This window comes from Peromyscus leucopus, chromosome 6 (assembly GCF_004664715.2).
Source record: "Peromyscus leucopus breed LL Stock chromosome 6, UCI_PerLeu_2.1, whole genome shotgun sequence".
Lineage (NCBI taxonomy): Eukaryota > Metazoa > Chordata > Mammalia > Rodentia > Cricetidae > Peromyscus > Peromyscus leucopus.
The window spans coordinates 70418535-70438538 of NC_051068.1; the positions used below are offsets into that span (position 1 = coordinate 70418535).

Below are 20004 nucleotides of genomic sequence, written 5' to 3' on the forward strand. Positions count from 1 at the left end.
AAAGGTTTCCTAGTGAGATCTGAGCTTGCCTTACACAGCAGGGCTGCATTAGGGGATGGCTGGACCATGTGCGCGGCTCCAACGTCTTTTGCTCCACCCCTTGGCATTCCTTTAAAAGCCCTTTAGCAGAGACAGAACGGGCTGGTGGGTTTTGACCCAGGCCCTCCTGAGGCTATCCTGTGTTTCTGTCTCTCTCCTCCATATTTCTATCTACACATTTCTCACTTCTCCCTGCTCAAGGGTACCCTGGGGGAGAAAGTGGGAGTCGGCCTTCCTCACCACTGGACTGGAAATACCAGAGGACACTGAGCCAGGGTCAGGAGAGGAGGCAGTGTTGCCATTTGGAAAGGCTCCGGCAAATGGTGTCTAGTAAGAAGGAAACTGTGCTGGGTGCCCTATAGGAACCGGTCAGGTGATCTTTGCTCATTTTCAACTCTAGTATGAAGGGAAAATAACCCTGCTAAAATTATACACCACACTTCTCCCATGTAGATCAGTAGATCTGACTGCAAAGAGAAAACACGGTATTTGCCAAACCTAATTTTGTTTCCCAGGGCTATTGTGACTTTTCAAATATCTATTTAGGGACTTTGATGAGTCATTGCTCAGAATGCTTAAAAATTATGGGCAACGAACATATTGGTAGCTGTATCCTAAATTTAGACTATGTTTAAAAACAATGAGACAAAAAGAATGCCTTTTCTTGTCTAGATTTTAAAAAAATCAATCTCACCTAAAAACAAACTAAAAAATCTTGTGTGGAGCTAGAATCCAATCCAGTTCAGTTAAATTCAATTTAATAAACTGAGCATGACTGTGACCTGCATTGAACTACATGTGCGCAGGACCGCAGTGATGAGCCCTGGCTTAAGGGCTGTCGGAGCCAGATACACAAGCACATCTGGGCGGGCGGGGTGTGCGGCATAAACAGCCAGCGCTGGACTGACTGACGGCCAGCTCTGCTGCTCTCAGTCTGTGCTATCGTCACCAGGTGCTTTCCCAGCTCTGCAGATGGAAGGGGGAGCGAGGAGGCTGACTCTGGGAAAGCAAACCTGGAAAACACACACAGAAAAGCAGGCACTGGGCTAGAGACGGCTCAGCGGCTAAGAGCACTTCCAGAAGTCCTGGGTTCAGTTCCCAGCACCCACACAATGACTCACAAACATCTGTCACTCCAATTCCAGGGATTCCGATGCCTCTGCATACATGCAGGCAAACACAAAACAAAAATTAGCCGGGCGGTGGTGGCGCACATCTTTAATCCCAGCACCCGGGAGGCAGAGGCAGGTGGATCTCTGTGAGTTCGAGGCCAGCCTGGGCTACAGAGCGAGATCCAGGAAAGGCACCAAAACTACACAGAGAAACTCTGTCTCGAAAAATCAAAAACCAACCAAACAAACAAACAAAAAAATCAGTCCTTTTAAAATGCTTGGTATCGTCTTTACTTTCTAGTCTCTAGTAACAGCAGAAACCAACGCTCAGAGCATTAATGTTTTGTTAATTACTAGGCAGTTCCTATGAATAACTGTTCCTAAACAATACTTCAACAACACTACACACGTGTGTACAGATCTAAGTCAGCATCTTTATCCTTCTCACTAGAGTCCGGAGGCAGACATTACATGGGAGGAGGAGGGAGAGGCTGACCCGCGGGACTAACATTATGTGATGTATGTGTGCGCTGAAATGGCTGGTGAGGTGGCTGTGGGCAACGGTGCTCGATGCCGAGCCTGGTCCTGAGTCTGATCTTGGGATGCACGTGGTGGAAAGGGAGAACTAATGCCCACAAGTTGTCTTCCAATGTCCACACGTGTGCCATGCTATGCATACCCCTTCCTTATACACACTAAGTAATGTAATGAAAAAAACCTAAATGTGTAGTTTTTATGTCTTTATGGACCATGTAAGAAGGAACAGCATTAATTCAAGTGTGGTGTACACACAGAACCCCACTTGGGGTTTTCTGTTTTCCTGAAAACCTTTAACTTTCCTGCTCCAACTAACTTTATTTTATTAATTTAATTCTTCTTTACGTATCTCCCAAGCATATGAAAATGGATACTCCAAAAGACATGTCACATTTTTTGTGTCCTTGCGTGTCCCTAGGACTAATCATATTCTAATTTGAGCAATAGAGGTTTGCTGAATTCCCTGGCTGGAGCCTGAGATCCTGGAAGAGAGGCACATCCTGTTCACCCTGTTTTCTCTCCTTGGATGCAGGCGTACAGCGCTCACTCGAAGCATCATCTTCTACACTCTCAAACAGTGCCGTCACATCCAGCCGACACTCTTGCATCACATTTCTTTTGCTCTTTGAAAGAAGCAACAGCAAGAGCAAAATAAGCAAAACAACAGACGCTCTCTGGTTTCAGCGGCAGGAGACCCAGAGGAGACTGGTTTGTCCACGGAAGGACAGAGGGACGGCACTGAAAGATGTGCGGACAAGGCCACAGCATGGTGGAGATCGATCTTACAGGCAATGCCTACTGACAGAAGTGCAGCGCTGCTTCTGTTGTGATTAAACCAAGCAAAACTAAACGTTGTTTAGAAATCCATTTCCTACTGATAAAGATGCGCATTCCCGCATCAAAGTCAGGGAAGAGAAGGGCTATCAGCGGAGAGGAGCACGAGAGTGCTGGCCAATGTTCTAGTCCTGGAGTAAGGCCGACGGTTCAGCGTTGCTGTAGTGTGCTTTCTAACACGTATACGCTATGTCTCTTTTATAAATATCAAATGATAAGCACGCAATTGGAGAGGTTTTTAGTGTAGTTTCTCAGCATCTTTAACATGCTAGTGTGAACCGTGACTTTCCAGGAGAGCGTGCGGTCCTTTACAGCTTTGTTGTCTGTACGCTCTTTAAGATGGATCTGTCAGTATCTCCCCAAACATACTTTTCTTTCTTTTTTTTCCGAGACAGGGTTTCTCTGTGTAGCTTTGGCGCCTTTTCTGGATTTCGCTCTGTAGCCCAGGCTGGCCTCGAACTCACAGAGATCTGCCTGGCTCTGCCTCCCGGCTTCTAATTCCTATCTTTACTGATACACAACTTAGGAAAGAAAGAACAAAGCTCTTGACTCTATTTCTTCTCTCACTGGAAGGACCGGGACTCTGGATGGGTCCAGCACCGTGTGGGACTCACTGGGCGCCACATGCAGAGGGAGGAAGGAGAAAGGTCCTCAGGCCATGCAAGGGAGACGGACTCCAGGGGAAAGAACTGCTGTGGATCTGTCATGCAGGTCCAAGAGGGAGTCAGCGAGGAGAAGACAGACCCACAGACACACTGTCTTACCACTGCAAACACCCAAGACCACGGCGTTTGTCAGAGCAACCGTAACTATAGGAACAGAATTAAAATCCTAGCACTCAAGAGGTAGAGGCAGGAAGATCAGGAGTTCAAGGCCAGCCTGTGCTACATAACAAAAACAAAAACAACAATTAAAAAGAACAACAGCAAAACCCGTTTCTGACTTGCAAGTTAGAAATTTAAGATGTTTACACCCTCTAGGCAGCCATTTCTTCACATTGCTGCTGGCACAAAGGTAGGGCTTTAATACCAGCTCTGTACTTCCCAGATGAGCCAAGCAAATCATTTAATATTCCCCTGGTTTTCATCTGGAAGGTGGATCACAATGACCTTACTTCTTGGATCAGGAGGGTTAGATGAGATAATATCCATAGTGAAGGAAGTATTCTAGCACCTGGTTCATGCTCAGCTGATACCCCACATGGATTGTGCATAAGGATGCACATGAGATATCTATACCAGTTTCTAAGAGTGAGAACTTACGAAGACGATCAGTCAGGGGCTGAGGACCTGCTGAGGCAGTCAGGTGCTTTCTTAGTATGTGTTGAGCCCTGGGTTCAATCCCCAGCACTGCCTACAACAGGTATGTAGTGCACACATGTACTCTGAGCACCCAAGAGGTGGGAAAAGGCCATCCTTAGCTATATAGCAATTTGAATGCCAGTTGGGCTACATGAGATCCTGCATCAAAAAAAAAATTGTCAAATATGTCTCATGATAGCTCCTAAATTGGTACATAATAAATATTTGTTAATGTAGAAAAAAAACTGATGATTGGTCAATCAAACAATGTGATTCCATTAATAAAAACGGCATAGATAAGTATTTTTATTGAAAATACATTGTCTTTTATTTAAAAATAGCTTGTGTGGCACCATATACCTTTAATGTCAGCATTCAAGAGACAGAGGCAGGGGGGTTGAGAGTTCAAGACCAGTCTGGGCTGCATAGTGAGAGCCAGAATCTGAAAACCAAAGGCCAGGGGAAAAGGTGTGTATATGTTCACTGGTAAAAACTATGCCCCAGGACAGCGGTAGCAACCCTTGGGGTGGCATTTCATATTTTAGTGCCTTATTTTGGTTTGTATTTATTATTAATATTTTAAAGATTTATTTATGTGTGTGCAGTGCCTGCAGAGGCCAGAAGAAGGTCCTCTGGAACAGGAGTTATGGATGGTTGTGTGCTGTCAGGTGGGTGCTGGGAACTGAACCTGGGTCCCAGGCAAGAACAAGTGCTCTCTCTTATGCAGTCTCTCTAGTCCCTAGCTCTATTTTTTTTTTCCTGAGACAGGGTTTCTCTATGTAGCTTTGGAGCTTGTCCTGGAACTTGCTCTGTAGCCCAGGTTGGCCTCGAACTCACAAAGATCCTCCTGCCTCTCTGTCTCCCAAGTGCTGAGAGTAAAGATGTGTGCCACCACTGCCCAGCCCCTGTATTATTATTTTTTTATATAAGACTTGTGTATTGTTCTTATGGGGAAAAGTTGTCTTTAGTTAGTGTATACATAAATTAGAATCAGGAGACACGCTTAGGTTTGAGTCCTAGTTAAAGTCAACTTCACCTTCCAAGTGTCTACTTTTCGGTTAGATGTAAGCCCGCACGGGCACAGAGCACAGCTTCCTCTCCAGCACCTTGAACAGAATTTCACACGTACTCAGGACTAAGGAAAAGCTGGTCAGTGGTTCTGATGCTTTCAAAGGGACCCTGAAAGGATGCAAAGCAAAGAAGAACCCTGGTGTCTGGATTCCTTTCTCTTTGAAATGCAAATTCTGTCATAGTATCCTAATTTTTCTGTAAATAATTCAGGGATTGAACCAACTGTGGTTACAAGAGAAGGACCAGGTTTCTAGTGTTACTCGTTAAGGCAGGATCTGTAATGCACTTGCTGACAGCCTGTGCCAGCCCCTCTGGGCTTCAAGTCTACACTGCTTCTAAACCTTCATCAGCTGCCATTAATTCATCACATTCATTATCTCGATTTCAATTTTATTTGGTTTGACAAACACCTTAAAATGAAATGATTCTGGTTCCTCGCTTTTATATGATTTCCTCACTGGGCAGAAGGCTTCATGTTTTGCTTACCTCACAAGTGACATTGAAAAGCAAAGGATCTGAAAAAGTACAGCAGGTAAACCTTCCCAACGCTTACTTCAGTGAGTGTTCTGGTGCCCAGGGAGAGACAAACTGGACTCAGTTCCAGCTCCGTCACTGGCTGGATTCATGACTTCTTTATTATCTGTTTCCTCACCCAAAAACGCGGTGTCGTTGGGATGGTATGAAAATAGAACAAATGGGCCCAAGCACGGTGGGGCACGCCTTCGATCCCAGCACTCGGGAGGCAGAGGCAGGCGGGTCTTCAAGTTCAAGTCCAGCCTGGGCTACAGAGTGAGTTCCAGGATAGCCAGGGCTGTGTAGAGAGACCCTGTCTCAAAAAACAAACCCAGGAACAAAACCCAAACTGCAGGTGTTTAGTGTCACAATGTGAGATGCATGGGTGACTGAAAGTGTTCCAGTAGTCATTGAAAACTAAGATGAAAAAATTAAATTATAATGAATAGTTATTCAGCTCATATACCTAAAGATTACCATTACAGCATATAATCAACCTAAAATTTTAAATTATTAAGGAGAGATTTTGGTGTTTTTTTTTTTGCATTTCTCTTTGAAATTCAAAACGTCTTTTATACTTGCAATGAACCCCAAATCTGACTAGCCACGGTCAAGCGCTCAAGTTACACGTGGCTGGAGACCACGATATCAGAGAGCACAGGTGTACTGCATTAAAGTAACGTGCAGCACACAGTAGGTGCACATTGTAATTTAGTCCTTTGTGCTACAGTTTCTTTTTAAAAAGGATTTTTATTATTTTTCAAGTTATGTATGTGTCTGTGAGTAGGTACGTGCCTGTGAGAGCAGGTGCCCATTGAGGCCAGAAGAGGACACTGGATCCCCTGAGCTGTAGTTACAGGTCATCATCTGATGTGGGTGCTGGGCACTGAACTTGGGTCCTCTCTAAGAGCAGTATCATTTGTAACCACTGGGCCATCTCTCCAGCCCTCTACTGCCCTCCTTAGGAACTGCTATGGAGTGTGCCCCCAGAACCAGCTGGGGTCCGGTGGTCATGGGGTCTGACATTCACCCACACTGCACTACACAGCAGGAAAGCAATCCGGTGCCCAGGTCTAGGGAACCCGTCGGTCTGGTGCTCCAGAGCTCTGCTTCTCAGACTGACTCTGCCGCACGCACTGCTGGAGACTGAGGCCCAGCCTTGCTATGCAGGCAGGTCCCCTGCACTCGGCTGTATCCCTGGCCTACCTTTCCATTTTAAAATTGAGAGTGAATTCACAGAGAGTAAAACTCCGACTTTCAGGGTATCATTTGATGAGTCTGACTAATGAGTGCAGTTAGATAACAACCTCATAATCAAGACAGGACATTGCTACGACCTGAGCAGAGGCTTCTTACAAAGCGGACAGAACTTAATGGGAGCCATCAAGCTGATCCCACACTTTCTAGTACACAAGTTAACTAAGGTGCTTTCCAGAAATGTTAAGCAAATTCACATTTCTTAAAGCCATCCTTGAAACTGGCATACATTTAAAAATAATCAAGCCTAGGGTCTTTTTTGTATTTATATACATGATATTTGTTGTAGCATTATGTATTTTAAAATGTAAACAATCTAAATGCCTGACTATAATGGTTAAAGCCATATCTTTACATTTTAATTAAATTAAAATTATTGTAAAGAATGTCGTAAACAACTGAAAATGTTTTCAATATAACAAAAATAACAAAATCAAATATGACCCAGATGTTGTGGCTCACACCTGCAGTCCTAGCACTCTGGGAAACTGAGGCAAAGAGAAAGCTATGAGTCCAAGGCCAGCCTGGACTATGCAGCCATGTTCTGTTGTCAAAAATCTCCCTCCTTGCCCAAAGTAAGCCTGGTAGGAATGGTCTACACGATACGATCCTAACTATGTCCAACACAAAACCGCAACCCACAACCTTGTGAGAAGGCTCAGGGGATGAAGGGATAGCCAGAGTTCAAGTGAGGGAACCCACATGGTGGAGAGAAAACGGATTCCTGTGAGTGGACCTCCACACACCATGACGCATGTGACTCCGGGCATTAAGTGTTTTTTTGTTTATCTTTGGGTAGAGAAACAATTCAGAGGAAGGAAGAGCCACAGAGGCTCCGACTCACCTCACTTTGAACGGTTTTTGACTTCCTCTACCTTCTACCGTCTCCAGTAAGTACGGATGAATTATCTGGTGGAAGGGGAATGCCCGCTTATCTGCTGCTTATACCACCTGCCTTTGCTAGATAGAGGAAGGTAACTGGAAAATGAGGTCTTTAGTTGCTTTGCAGATTCACAGCCACTGAGGGATTAACTGAATCCAATTCAAATTTAACTGAAACAGAGAACCCACTATGTGTCATGACTAGTCCTGACTTGAAAGGGAACCTGGCAGGAAAGGATGGCACTTGGTGTCAGCTAGCAGGATACATCCTTGTCAAAAGTCTAAAGAAGGAATAAACAGACAGTTCTGGAGACTGAAGTTCAGGCGCTGCTTCTCAGGCCAACTGGCTCATATTTCCATCCTGAATCGCATGAAAACAGCGATTCTATTCCATTAGAACGATTACGTCCATCCGGGTCAGGTTCTCGGCCCCGTGGCTCACACAGCTAAGCTGGTTGCTTCCAGTGAGGACCAGAGCTCTTTCGTGCTGACCGCTTGTGAAGCGGTCGGGCTTTGGTGCTGCTCAGAGTCAGGCCAGACCAAGATTCTCATCCATCTGCAAGGAAGGGTCGTGCTCTCCAGAGATACAAACGATAAAGACTCAATCTGCTGTGGGATGTCTGTCTGCATGCTGGGAATATGTGTTGCTCTGATTGGTTGATAAATACAACTGCATTGGCCTATGGCAAGGCAGCTCAGAGGCAGGCAGGAAATCCAAGCAGAGATACGGAGAGAAGAAAGGAGAGGAGAGAGATGCCGGCTGCCACCTAAGGAGCAGCAAGATGCCAGCAGATCAGTAATGCCACGGCCACGTGGAAACTTATAGAGTAATAGAAATGGGTTAAGTTGTAAGATTTAGCTAGCAAGAAGCCTGCCACAGGCCATACAATTGGTAATTAATATTAAGCCTCTGAATGATTATTTTAGAAGTGGCTGAGGGGACGCGGGTGTGGGACCGTGGGGCTGGGTGGGATGAGGGGCCAGGCGGGACCTGAGAAAACTTTCTGGCTACACAATTTATTACAGGTGAATAAATACTAACTACAGTTTACTGCACCTAGGATTCTGCATTTTCATAATTAACAAATGTTCATTTGGGAGATAACCCTTTTAGTTCACATTAACTTCTAAAAAGTCTTCTAAAAGATGTATTTACTTTTTATTTATGTGTATGTGTGCTCCTGAGTGAGATCATGTGTACCAATTCACGCTAGTGCCGGTGGAGGCCAGAAGAGGGACTTACAGGCAGTTGTTAGAGGCCTAGTATGTGTGTTGGGAACTGAACCTGGGTCTTCTGCAAGACCATAGCATTGTTAACTACTGAGTAATGTTTCCAGCCCCTCACATTAGCTTTGGTAGCTAAAATGACATTCACACCCTAAGTTATGACTTTTCTTAAACCTACAACATACAAAGGCTCATATAGAAATATTCTGAGTAGGATTATTCATAGGAGCCCAAAGAGGAAAAGTATTCAGATATCATATAATGTTCATGCATACAGTGAAATATTCAGTCACAAAGGGGAATCAAGTATGCTATTACAACATGGGTGAGCCTCACAAGATTCTGCTAGTGAGAGAAGCTACTCAAAAGAAAACATAATTCCACTTATAACCTATGTAAAGAAGAGACACCTGTGTGGACAGAAAACAGATTAGGGCTAGAGTTGGGAGATTCTTTAGGGGATGATAAAAATGTTCTAAACTAGACTATAATGATGCTTGCACATATTTGTAAATATGCTGAAAATCAATGTGCTATGCACTGGGTCAACTGTGTGATATGATTACTATGCCTCAACAGAGCCATTAAAAAAGTGACAACCCAGGCTGGAGAGAGCCTCGGTGGGTAGAAGCACTTGCTGCTCTCCCAGAGGACCTGACTTCAGTTCCCGGCACCCACATTGTGAGGCTCGTGGCTGCCTGTAATCCATTCCCAGAGGATGGATTGCCCTCTTCTGGCTGCCATGGGCACCTCTCCACAAGTGGCATACACTCATACAGACACAAACACATGAAAACAAAAAACATCCCAACTAATCTACCATGCTCTCTAACTCACAGTGAAAATCGGTCGTTGTAAGGTCTACATGGTCCTTTATGATCAGGCCCCTAGTGGTATCTAACTGCATATCCTCACACTTCCCACTCCACACAGACTCACCAGCATCTGTGGCTTCCCCAATACACTGCACGATTCGGCCCCAGGATACAGTGCTAACTGGGCCCAGGCTGCACTGCATGATTCCACCCCAGCATACAGTGCTAACTGGGCCCAGGCTGCTTTCTTTCTGTATTGGCTTGGCTTCCTTCTTCTGTCTGTGCACAAATGACCTGCTAACAAGGTTTTCCTGGCACCATACTGAAGAGCGTGACCCACTCTGTCTGCAAGCAATATCAGCTTCCCCTTACCTTGTATTACGCGTGCCTTCATAGTACAGATCACGTTCTGATTTACTATAAAATGTATTAGCTCATTGAGCTTGTCTCCCACATCCTTTGCTCACTAACTATCAGAGCAAACAAACCACTGTCTTATAACGTTCTCACGTGTTCACTAGATATTTATCTAGAACTCTTGGGGGAAATGGCTGTTGGCTAGTCTGTGTAGATGTTGGTGATGGGACTTATGGTTCTATGTTAATGACTCATGCAGTAGCCACTTCACAGAAGGTGAAATTTGGCATTTATACCCCTAACTGATGACAGAGTATGCTAACGTGACTAATGGAACAAATGAATGCTAGTCCTGTAAGATGAGCTCTGCTAAGGCAGGAGGCAAGAGCCTGCATGGGCCCCAGAGACCTATGGCCCGGGCCAGACAGCTGCCCGTGCTCAGGCTCTGCAGGGCCTAACAGTCACGAGATACTTCTCACTGTATTTAGAAAGCAGCGTTATTAGGAAATTGGCCCTGGAGATCATTATCTCCTGTGAAAATACTTGGTATCTGGGTTACATACTTTTCTGTTGCTGTGATAAACCCCATGACCAAGGCAAGTTATAAAGAAAGTGTTTATTTAGGTTACAGTTCCAGAGGGTTAGAGTCCACGACAGAGGAGAGAAGGTATGGAGGTGTAAAGGCATGGCGACAGGAACAGCTGAGGGTTCACGTCTCAGACTCCAAACAGGAGGCAGAGAGAACCAGCTGGAAATGGTGCGAATCTTTTGAAACCTCAAAGCCTGCTTCCGGTAACAAACCTCCTCCTACAAGGCCATACTTCCTAATTCTTCCCAAACAGTTCCACTAACTGGGAACTAAGTTTTGAAACATGAGGCTATGGGGGCCGTTCTCATTCAGACCACCACACTCTCTTAGCAGCAAATGGCCTCCTTCTATTTGAACTGGTGTTTAGATCTAACCTAAGACAATCACAATCACATCCGATCAGAGAAGACCCCAAAGAAACATGTCATGTGACCACAGAAGGCCTGCTCATCAGAACCCTGCTTCATTATAGCCAGAACTTCACTGTAAAAAAATAATACCAGCCAGGCGGCGGGCGCACGTCTTTAATCCTAGCACTTGGGAGGCAGAGGCAGGCGGATCTCTGTGAGTTTGAGGCCAGTCTGGTCTACTGGATGGAGTTCCAGGACAGGCTCCAAAGCTACACAGAGAAACCCTGTCTCAAAAAACAAAAACAAAAACAACAACAACAACAAAACCCAGACAAGCTAGGTGGTGGCGGCACACACTTTTAATCCCAGAATTCTTAAAAGAAGAAATTGCTTAAGAAAGAGACAATTAACTGGGTATGGTAATGCACATCTATAACGCCAGCCGTTGAGAGGCTGACTGAGGCAGGAGGATTGTTGTAAATTTGAGGTCAGGTTAGGGAAAAAAGTGAGACCCTGTCTCAAAAAGACAAAAATGAATATACACTCAAACAAAATGTTTTTGTTAAAAAAAAAAAAGTAATGCGTCCCTGTTAATTGTGCTGTGGTAATAAACCATTATATTATTATTATTATTATTATTATTATTATTATTATTATTATTATTATTTTGAGACAGTGTTTCTCTGTGTAGCCCTGGCTGTCCTGGAAATCACTCTCTACATCAAGCTGGCCTCAAACAGAGATCCACCTGCCTCTGCCTCCCGAGTGCTGTGATTAAAGGCGTGTGCCACCCCCCCCCAATAAACCATTATTTTTTAATATGGTTCCCTCCCTCTTGTTATTTGTGTCTAAGCTGCCATGGTAGAACAGCCAATGGCTCCTGTCTGAAAAACTTAAAAAACAAAACAAACAGACAAAGGCCACCTAAATGATGCCTTTGAACGGCAACCTGAGGTTCAGATTGAACTAACATCGATTTCTGTTTAAGCCCTGAAGTAGAAAGCCAGGTCTGATGGCATTTTGTCTGTAATTCCTGTACCAGGAGGCAGAGGTAGGAGGATCGTTCTCAAGCTACAGAGTGGCTCCCAGGTTCTGTTGCTAAAGGAAAATGGTGGGGATGGGGTGGCACACGTATTTCCAGGTACCTTCTGGCTTAAAATGAAGAAACCTGCTCAAGGCGCTAGGTCAGAAAACAAGCCAGGGGACAAGAAAACCACCCGGTCGGGGAACCAGCACAGGGACACAGCGCTTCTCTGAATGTCCAGGTGCTGGGTTCTCAGCACCGCCCCACGCTCCCAAACACTGCAAAACCCAGACAGAAAGATTTCTATCGCCAAAAACCATCTTAGTCCTGGGATGCCCCAGGGAGGGAGGAAACTGGCTTTCTATCCCCCCCCCCCCAGATGGGGTCCTAGGCTGGGCTTGAACTTGAAGTTCTCTGCCTCTGCTTCCTGAGGGCCGGGGTTGAGGTGTTTGCCACTGTGCCTGGCGTTTCTATTGTTTGCCAGTGTTGTTCACAGCTAAGATTTCATTTCAATTTACAGAAGACAGTTATTAAATTTACCATGAGAAGGGTAAAGGAGCTTGTGATTTTTTTAAAAAGCAGATCAATTTTGACCCATTTATCCTGTACGTTAGGTAACTTCCTCCAGATCATAAACCATAGTAAGTGGTGTTTCTAAGATTCATCTGCAGAGTAAATCTGTGGTAGGCCCAGATTATATTTAAGATTGCAAAGATCATGGAATCCAAGTGATCTGTATCCACCGAAATTCCACAAGAATCATGTCCCAGTCTGTAAAGACAGTGGCTTCTGTCTTGACATCCCACTCACAAGACACAGGATATGAGTCTTTCCTGTTTACTGGGGCACTCATGATTTCAATCCCTGGGAGACGTCCATACTATCTCTTACACAGTTCTAAGTCTAACAGGAGGGCATTCATTATGGCATATCTAGAAGTAGACTGCTTTCTCATCTCCATAGTTTCCCAAAATCATACCACGCTGCAGAGTCCTTGAGATCAAGGCTGCAACACTGTCATCTAGGCCTTTGGGCCTTTCTTAAGAAATAACCTATGCATCACAAAACAATCTACAGAAACAAAGTACTCCACTTATTCTCTCCATATTACAGTTCATATTACAAGCTCATAAGCAGCCATACTATATCTAGCTATAATTTTTTTTCTCATAAAATATTAGCATTTCTCCTACCTAGAGTCTGGGAGTATCCCTCCTCTTTCCCCACATGAATGCTATGCGCAGGCTCTACCGCTGAGCCGCATCCTCAGCACTAGGCCTTCAATTGTTTGAGAGACAGAAAGTCAGTGGGGTATATACCCAGTTATTCTTAAGGCTGAGGCAGGAGGATTGCTTGAGCCCAAGGAGTTTAGGGCCACCCTGAGCAACAGAATTCCCTGGCTTGGAACGAAACAACAACAAAAGGAGCAGGGGATTATTTGACAACCTAGTGATTCCTCAGATAGTGTACACTCATATGGGAACCAAGCCTTCCCACTAAAAGTTGAATTTTCATATTTTTTAAATAAGTAATTTTTTAATTACTTAAGCCTTTGTAATAATAGCCTTTGAGATTTCAATAATGATAATTTCTTGTTATTAATTAATTAATTTTACTATTTATTGGCTGCAGACTATATATAAAAGCAAACTATAAAGCTCTAATATTGGATCACTTATCAATTATAAACATTAATTTTTCCCTCTCAGTTTGGCAATTGCCATAGCCAGTCCCTCTTCCTAAGGCTTCATTTATCAGCCCTTCTGTTGTAGGTCATCTACTCAGTGGAAATGTTTAGCATGCTCTCAGTCAGACAAAGGAATAATGAAGTTAGCTGCAGTCAGGCGACCCAGAGGTTTTTTCCAGGGCTGCCTTATTTCTTTTCTTTTATTAGTTCTTTGAGAATTTCATCCACTGTATTTTAATCATACTCACCCTCCCTCCCTCAACTTGTCCCAGACCCACCCTCCTTCCCTTCCCACTCAACTTTGTATCTCCCACACCTTCACATCCAGGCCAAAGTGCGTTGCTTAAATACTTTTGGACGTGCAGCCTGCTACTGGAGTGTAGCTGACTTACGAGGGGCTACCCTCCTAAGAACTGACCGTTCCTCTCCCAGCGGCCGACAAGGCCACCATGACCACTGGTGTAAACAGTGGCACAAATGTTGTGGACGTAACCAGCCACTTCCCGCTTGGCTGTAGGACCTGCTCCACAAGATGAGACCTATGCCTGGCACCATTTGGGGACGCTTACTTCCTAACTTCACACAGAAGATCGTTTGCTTAGTAACTCTGACACTATTTTATGAAAAAATTTAAATTAGTTTTTTTAAACAGTAAAGTGAAATTTTACTCAAAGTACTATTAATTAGTTAAACATCTAAAAGTACACATTTTTATTTACATTGGTAAGACTATTTTACTAGGATGTGCATATATAATTCTTTGTAATCTTACTTATCTTAAAAATGAGATGTCGATGTTTAATTTTACACTTCTGATATTTCAGAAGGGAAGATGCTTTCTTAAGCCATGGAGCTACAAAGACTCAGTAGAAAATATAACTCTCAGAAAGAGCATTTAAAGTGTTTAAAGGTCATGCCGGGCGGTGGTGGTGCACGCCTTTAATCCCAGTACTTGGGAGGCAGAGCCAGTCGGACCTCTGTGAGTTCGAGGCCAGCCTGGTCTACAGAGTGAGTTCCAGGAAAGACGCAAAGCTACAGAGAAACCCTGTCTTGAAAAACCAAAAAAAGTGTTTAAAGGTCAATCAATATTTTGACCACTAATATAAAAGTCTATTAAAAGCAAAGATTATCTACATATCCTTGAGAGAACTTACTTGGATCAAGAAGATGAAACACTATCTGTCTGCCAGCAGGCTCTGACAGAACCTTCTGAACCTGGACTTTGAGGTGTTAGAGAACAGTGCACGCTCAGAGACCCTTGAGATATACTTAGGAAGAACAGCACAGTGGGCTCTGGCTTCCGGTCTCATCTCTGCCTCTCTCTTGTCAATTATATATCAGGATTAGATGGATATGCCTAAAATATTTAGTACTGTCCTTAGCACACAGTATATATTCAGTAATTATTAAATGCATCACTGTTTTATCAGCAGCAAAGGGAAAAACCAGAACAAATGATTGTGGCAGTATCAAGTCACTTCTATGCCAAAAAACATCCAAGTTTACCTCATTAGCCACTGAGTTAGTTATGAGACTTCAAGTTCATCACTTTAGGATGCAATTATCAGCCAGAAGTTTGAAAATGAAATATAATGTCACAACTATTTTATATGCTCCCCAAATCCTAACTGTTAATTCACTGACATGTCCATTTCTGGACTTAAGGAAGAATATATACAGTAAAGGTTCTCTTACAGCAAAACACACAGGGAGGCAAGAGAAAATTACAAACATACTTAAGTGCACATCTAAACGCTTAAAAAGCAAGAGGAGATGGGGTGGTTACTCATCCTTTAGTTCCAGGACTCAGGAAGCAGAAGCAGTGTGACCTCTGAGTTTAAGACCAGCCAGGGATACATGGTGAGATTCTGTTCCAATAAATAAGTAAATAGGAGGAAACTGCAGGGGAATCAGAAATTAGATGAGAAAGTATAAGCCAGACTATTGGATGGGTGCTAGCCAGCATTCTTAAACAAATCACAACTAAGCATTACTGTGTATGTATTATAATAGGTAATGTTGATAAACAAATACTACACAAGGGCATGGACAGGAAATCAGCTTCAGGAGAAATGGAATTAGAACGGAGACTTCCACGTGATACAGAGGCCTCACTAAGAAACGGAACTGAAAATCCTGTGTCCACAATTGGTAACCAGGATGCTTGAACATCAGCTGGTTCTGCTCTCCCACATACTTGAGATTATGGAAGTACTTAAAAGCTCAGTTCCTCACTGCATTCCAAAACTCATCCTTGTGCCCATAGAGGGGTGTGTACACACGTGCATTTACACACACATGTGCAACAACAGTAATCGGAGAGGCCATTCATTTGAGAGGGTGCAGGGGGCGTGGGGGGCTGAAGGGAAGAAAGAGAAGTGATATGATCATAGTTTAATTTAAAAAATTACAGGGCTTGAAAGAAAGAGCTTCAAAGCATGAGAAGAAAGGAGGACATTAACAGAAGTAAGGCGAATTTGAAAAAGAAACAAACAGACTTAAAATAGAAGATATACTATTCTAAACTAAAAATTCAATGGAGACACTAAACACAGAGTCTGCAGAGCTGGAGAGAGAATACTGGGATTGGAATACTGATCTGAAAAAGTCATTCTGAAGAGCACATACAGAGTGAAAACAGAGGCTAAGAGATATGAGGGTCCAACACACACCTCACGGGAATTCTAGGGCAGACCACAGGAGGTGGAACAGTGGTAACATCCGAAGAAATGTAACTAGAATTTTTCCAGAAATTATGCCAAACATGAAATCCTATAAAAAGTAACATATATAAGAATATTTACATGCAGAATATTAAAACTAGAACACCAAAGATAAAAAAGAAAACCTTTAAAAAGCATCAGAAGAAGCCAGGCAGTAGTGGCACACTCCTTTAATTCCAGCACTCAGGAGGCAGAGGCAGGTGGAGATCTAAGTTCAAGGCCAGCCTGGTCTACAAAGTGAGTTCCAGGACAGCCAAGGGCAATACAGAGAAACCCTGTCTGGGGTGGGGGTGGGGGCAGGGAAAGAATCAGAAGATTGCCTTCAAATGAAAAACAATTATAGTGAGAAAAGATTTTTTTCTGTTTTTGACTCAGAGTCTTTCTCTACATAGTCCTAACTGGCTTGAAACTGGCTTTGTGGACCAGGCTGGTCTCAAACTCACAGAAATCCACCTGCCTCTGCCTCAGAAGTAATGGGATTAAAGGAGTGTGCCACCATGCCCAGCCTGAAAGAATATTTGTTGAAAGTAACAAGTGAAAACAGTTCTATTGACTTTTAAGTGCTAAACAAAAACTATCAGGCTAGAATTCTTTTTTTTTTTTTAAAGTAAGAATTCCCCCTCCCTCTTTCTAAAAAGATTTATTTCTATTTTTATTTGTATGTATGTGTGCACCCTCAAAGGTCAGAAGAGGCTGTTGGATTCCCTAGAGCTGGAGTTATAAGTAGTTATGAGTCACCTGAAGTAGGTGGGATCTGAACTCGGGTCCTCTGGAAGAACAGCAAGTACTCTTAACTGCTGAGCCATCTCTCCAGTTCTCAGCCCAGAATTCTAAACTTAGCTGAAGTATCACATTTTTAGACATATGAAGGTGACTAGCTGCAGGAAGAACGGTGCTTTTTAGTAAAAAGAAAATTTATCAAGAGAAGGCCAGCATGAAGCAATAAACTAGAGGAGAAGGAGGACAAGTCTGTAGGTAAATCCACTTGGGGGGAAACTTAGTCAAACTGAGCTTAGACTGTATGGGAGCGGGGTGCAGCTGTATGAGAGACAGCGTTTCCCTGTGTAACAGTCCTGGCTGTCCTGGGACTCGCTCTGTAGACCAGGCTGTCCTTGAACTCACAGAGATCCACCTGCCTCTGACTCCTGAGTGCTGGGACTATTGAGCCATCATGCCTGGCTCAATATTCTTAATTCTACTTACAGAAATTTAAAAATGACTAAGAAGAATCAAAAGAATACCCTAATGGTTAAATGGACAAGGACATTAAGTGTCGATTCACACACAATATAAAGTGTGCATCAGCAAGTTCTGGAGACTGACAAGGAGGCTAAGTGACTGTCCGAGTTCACGAGTTCACGAGGGGAGTTAAGGGAAAACTATAACCCCCTGGCAGTTATCCAGCGGTGTGGCCCACACCTTTAATCCCAGCACTTGGGAGGCAAAGTCAGGTGGATCTTTGTGAGTTTGAGGCCAGCCTGATCTACAGAGCGAGATCCAGGACAGACAGGACAACAAAGAGAAACCATTTTGAAAACAACAACAACAAAACCCAGGCAGTCCTGTCTTTTAAAAATCTGTGAATGGATAATGACATTCTCTTCAACACTAACAGTATTTATATCTAACTAGAAAAGACAGGTTCTGAAACTGAATTGCAATGAGACCCCTTCTGGCTCACATGCTAACATGAATGTCCACGCAGACTTGGAAGAAATGTTGGAAGGACGCTGGATTAAGTGGTTGGGCTGTGGGGGCTTTTTTTTCTCTGTTTACTTTCTGAACTTAAGCAAAACAAACAGCAACAACAACAAAAAAACCCGAAACCCTTTCAGAGTAGGTGTACGGGGTTGGGGATCGAGCTCAGTGGTAGAGCGCTTGCCTAGCAAGCACAAGGCCCTGGGTTCGGTCCTCAGCTCCAGGAAAAAAAAAAAAAAGAAAAAAAGAAAGAAAAAGAAAACAGAGTAGGTGTACACTTCCATAAAAAAGGCAAAATTATGTTTAAAAATAAAAATGCTATGCAATGAAAGAACATGTAAGTTTTTTTCATGACTCCAGTTACCTAAACACATCTGTCTCAGCACAGACCCTCTCAGGCCAATCCCTAAAGCCAACCGTCCAGACCTGCTTCTCCAGGAGTCTTTCTACCCCTACTGCCCAGTTACTATTCCTAAAACAATCTAAGTTTCCTGTAACTTTGCTACTTAAAAACGCCACTATTTTGTGTTCTTACATAAGAAAATAAAAATGCCTCAGCTCCACACCCCAGCCTTTCCCACTTACAGTGTATAATCCAACTGTTTACCTTGCTACCATATTCCGGACAGTCGGGCCTGTAGTTCTGTGTCTGCGCACACTGCCTATGACGTTTGTGACTTGTCCTGGAGTTAGCTGGAAATAGAGCACGCTCTCCCTTCATATACTCATGTTTTATGTACGGCCCTGCTTATACACCTCCTCCTCCTGAGACACTGACAGTTCCCTAAGACGCTTGAAGAATCCACAGTTCTCTCTCTCTCTCTCTCTCTCTCTCTCTCTCTCTCTCTCTCTCTCTCTCTCTCTCTCTCTCGGCTTTCACTTCCTTCCCTCTGTTCTGCATTTCCTGATAGCTAGGCCTGAGACAGACTCCTTGCTTGTCTCCAGTCCTCTCTTCTTCTTTTGTTAACTGAACGAAGTTAACCAAACAGACACACCCAATGCCGGCAGTGGTGCTGAACATGTTCAGCTGTTTTCAAAGGGCCTGTCTGGTTGGTTATTAGATATTTTCCTTCTCTGAGTGTCCATAATGCAGTCCAGCATGGCTGGCACCTCACAAGCTTAGCTCCTCACCTCACAGACGCCGCCTTCTCAAGAAGGTGCTGCCGGGGCCAGAGCATTGTGGTTTACTGCAGTTTGGTGACCACTCTTTGTAAGACCCCGGGAACTGGAACCCAGCCTTTACCTTTTGGTGTTGTGTATGGTTGTGCCCCCCAGGACGATCCTCACTCCAGGAGTGGTACGGTTCAGGTTGTAAACCGTCAGCGCCTCTTCATAGGTGGCTCCTCCAATAACAAACACGATGATGTCCTGAGGCCTGTGAAGATGAAGACAGGAGAGAGCGTCACAGGCTAAGACATAAAAGGGGGCAAAGATTTGTTATTAGCACACACGCAGTTTCAATTTCTAACCCCCCCCCCTCGTTTTTGGTGAAGGAAGCAGAATTAAAGCAGAATAAAGGGTTTAAAAAAAGTTTTAATTATCTCAAATTGGCAGGAAACAGAGAGAAATGCTGAATAGTGATTTGCTTTCTGCTTATGAGCGGATGTCTTATTTCTGTGCTGGGGATTTCAGAATAGCACAATGGTGTTTGCTGGAACCAAATGCAAAAATATTCTTTTATGTTCAAGAGTCTCCGGAGTGCTGTGCTGCAGCATGCTTTCAATAAGCAGCCATTTATGCTGTGCCACACAGCTCCTTCATCGACAGCGCCGCACAGAGCACTTAGATACAGCGCTGTGATTGTGGCCCCTGCCCAAGGACTCTGAGCAGCTAGCAGAATTCTAGTACACGGGGGTGTCCCTATGCCGTAGGACCAAAACCATTTCTATGATGATTCCATAAAAGATCAGGACACAGGGCTGGAGAGATAGCTCAGCGGTTAAGAGCACTGGCTGCTCTTCCAGAGGTCCTGAGTTCAATTCCCAGCA

At 43.9% G+C, this 20004-nt stretch overlaps 1 protein-coding gene across 2 annotated transcripts in view; it reads right to left on the reverse strand.

Annotated features, from left to right (window-relative positions):
- Vps45 (vacuolar protein sorting 45 homolog) overlaps positions 1–20004 on the reverse strand; it is a 61234-nt gene that overhangs the window by 1748 nt on the left and 39482 nt on the right. For both annotated transcript variants that reach the window (XM_028856233.2, XM_028856232.2), the window contains exon 14: positions 19260–19391. In XM_028856233.2, coding sequence (XP_028712066.1) covers positions 19260–19391 — 132 coding nt within the window. The remainder of the gene's footprint in view (positions 1–19259; positions 19392–20004) is intronic.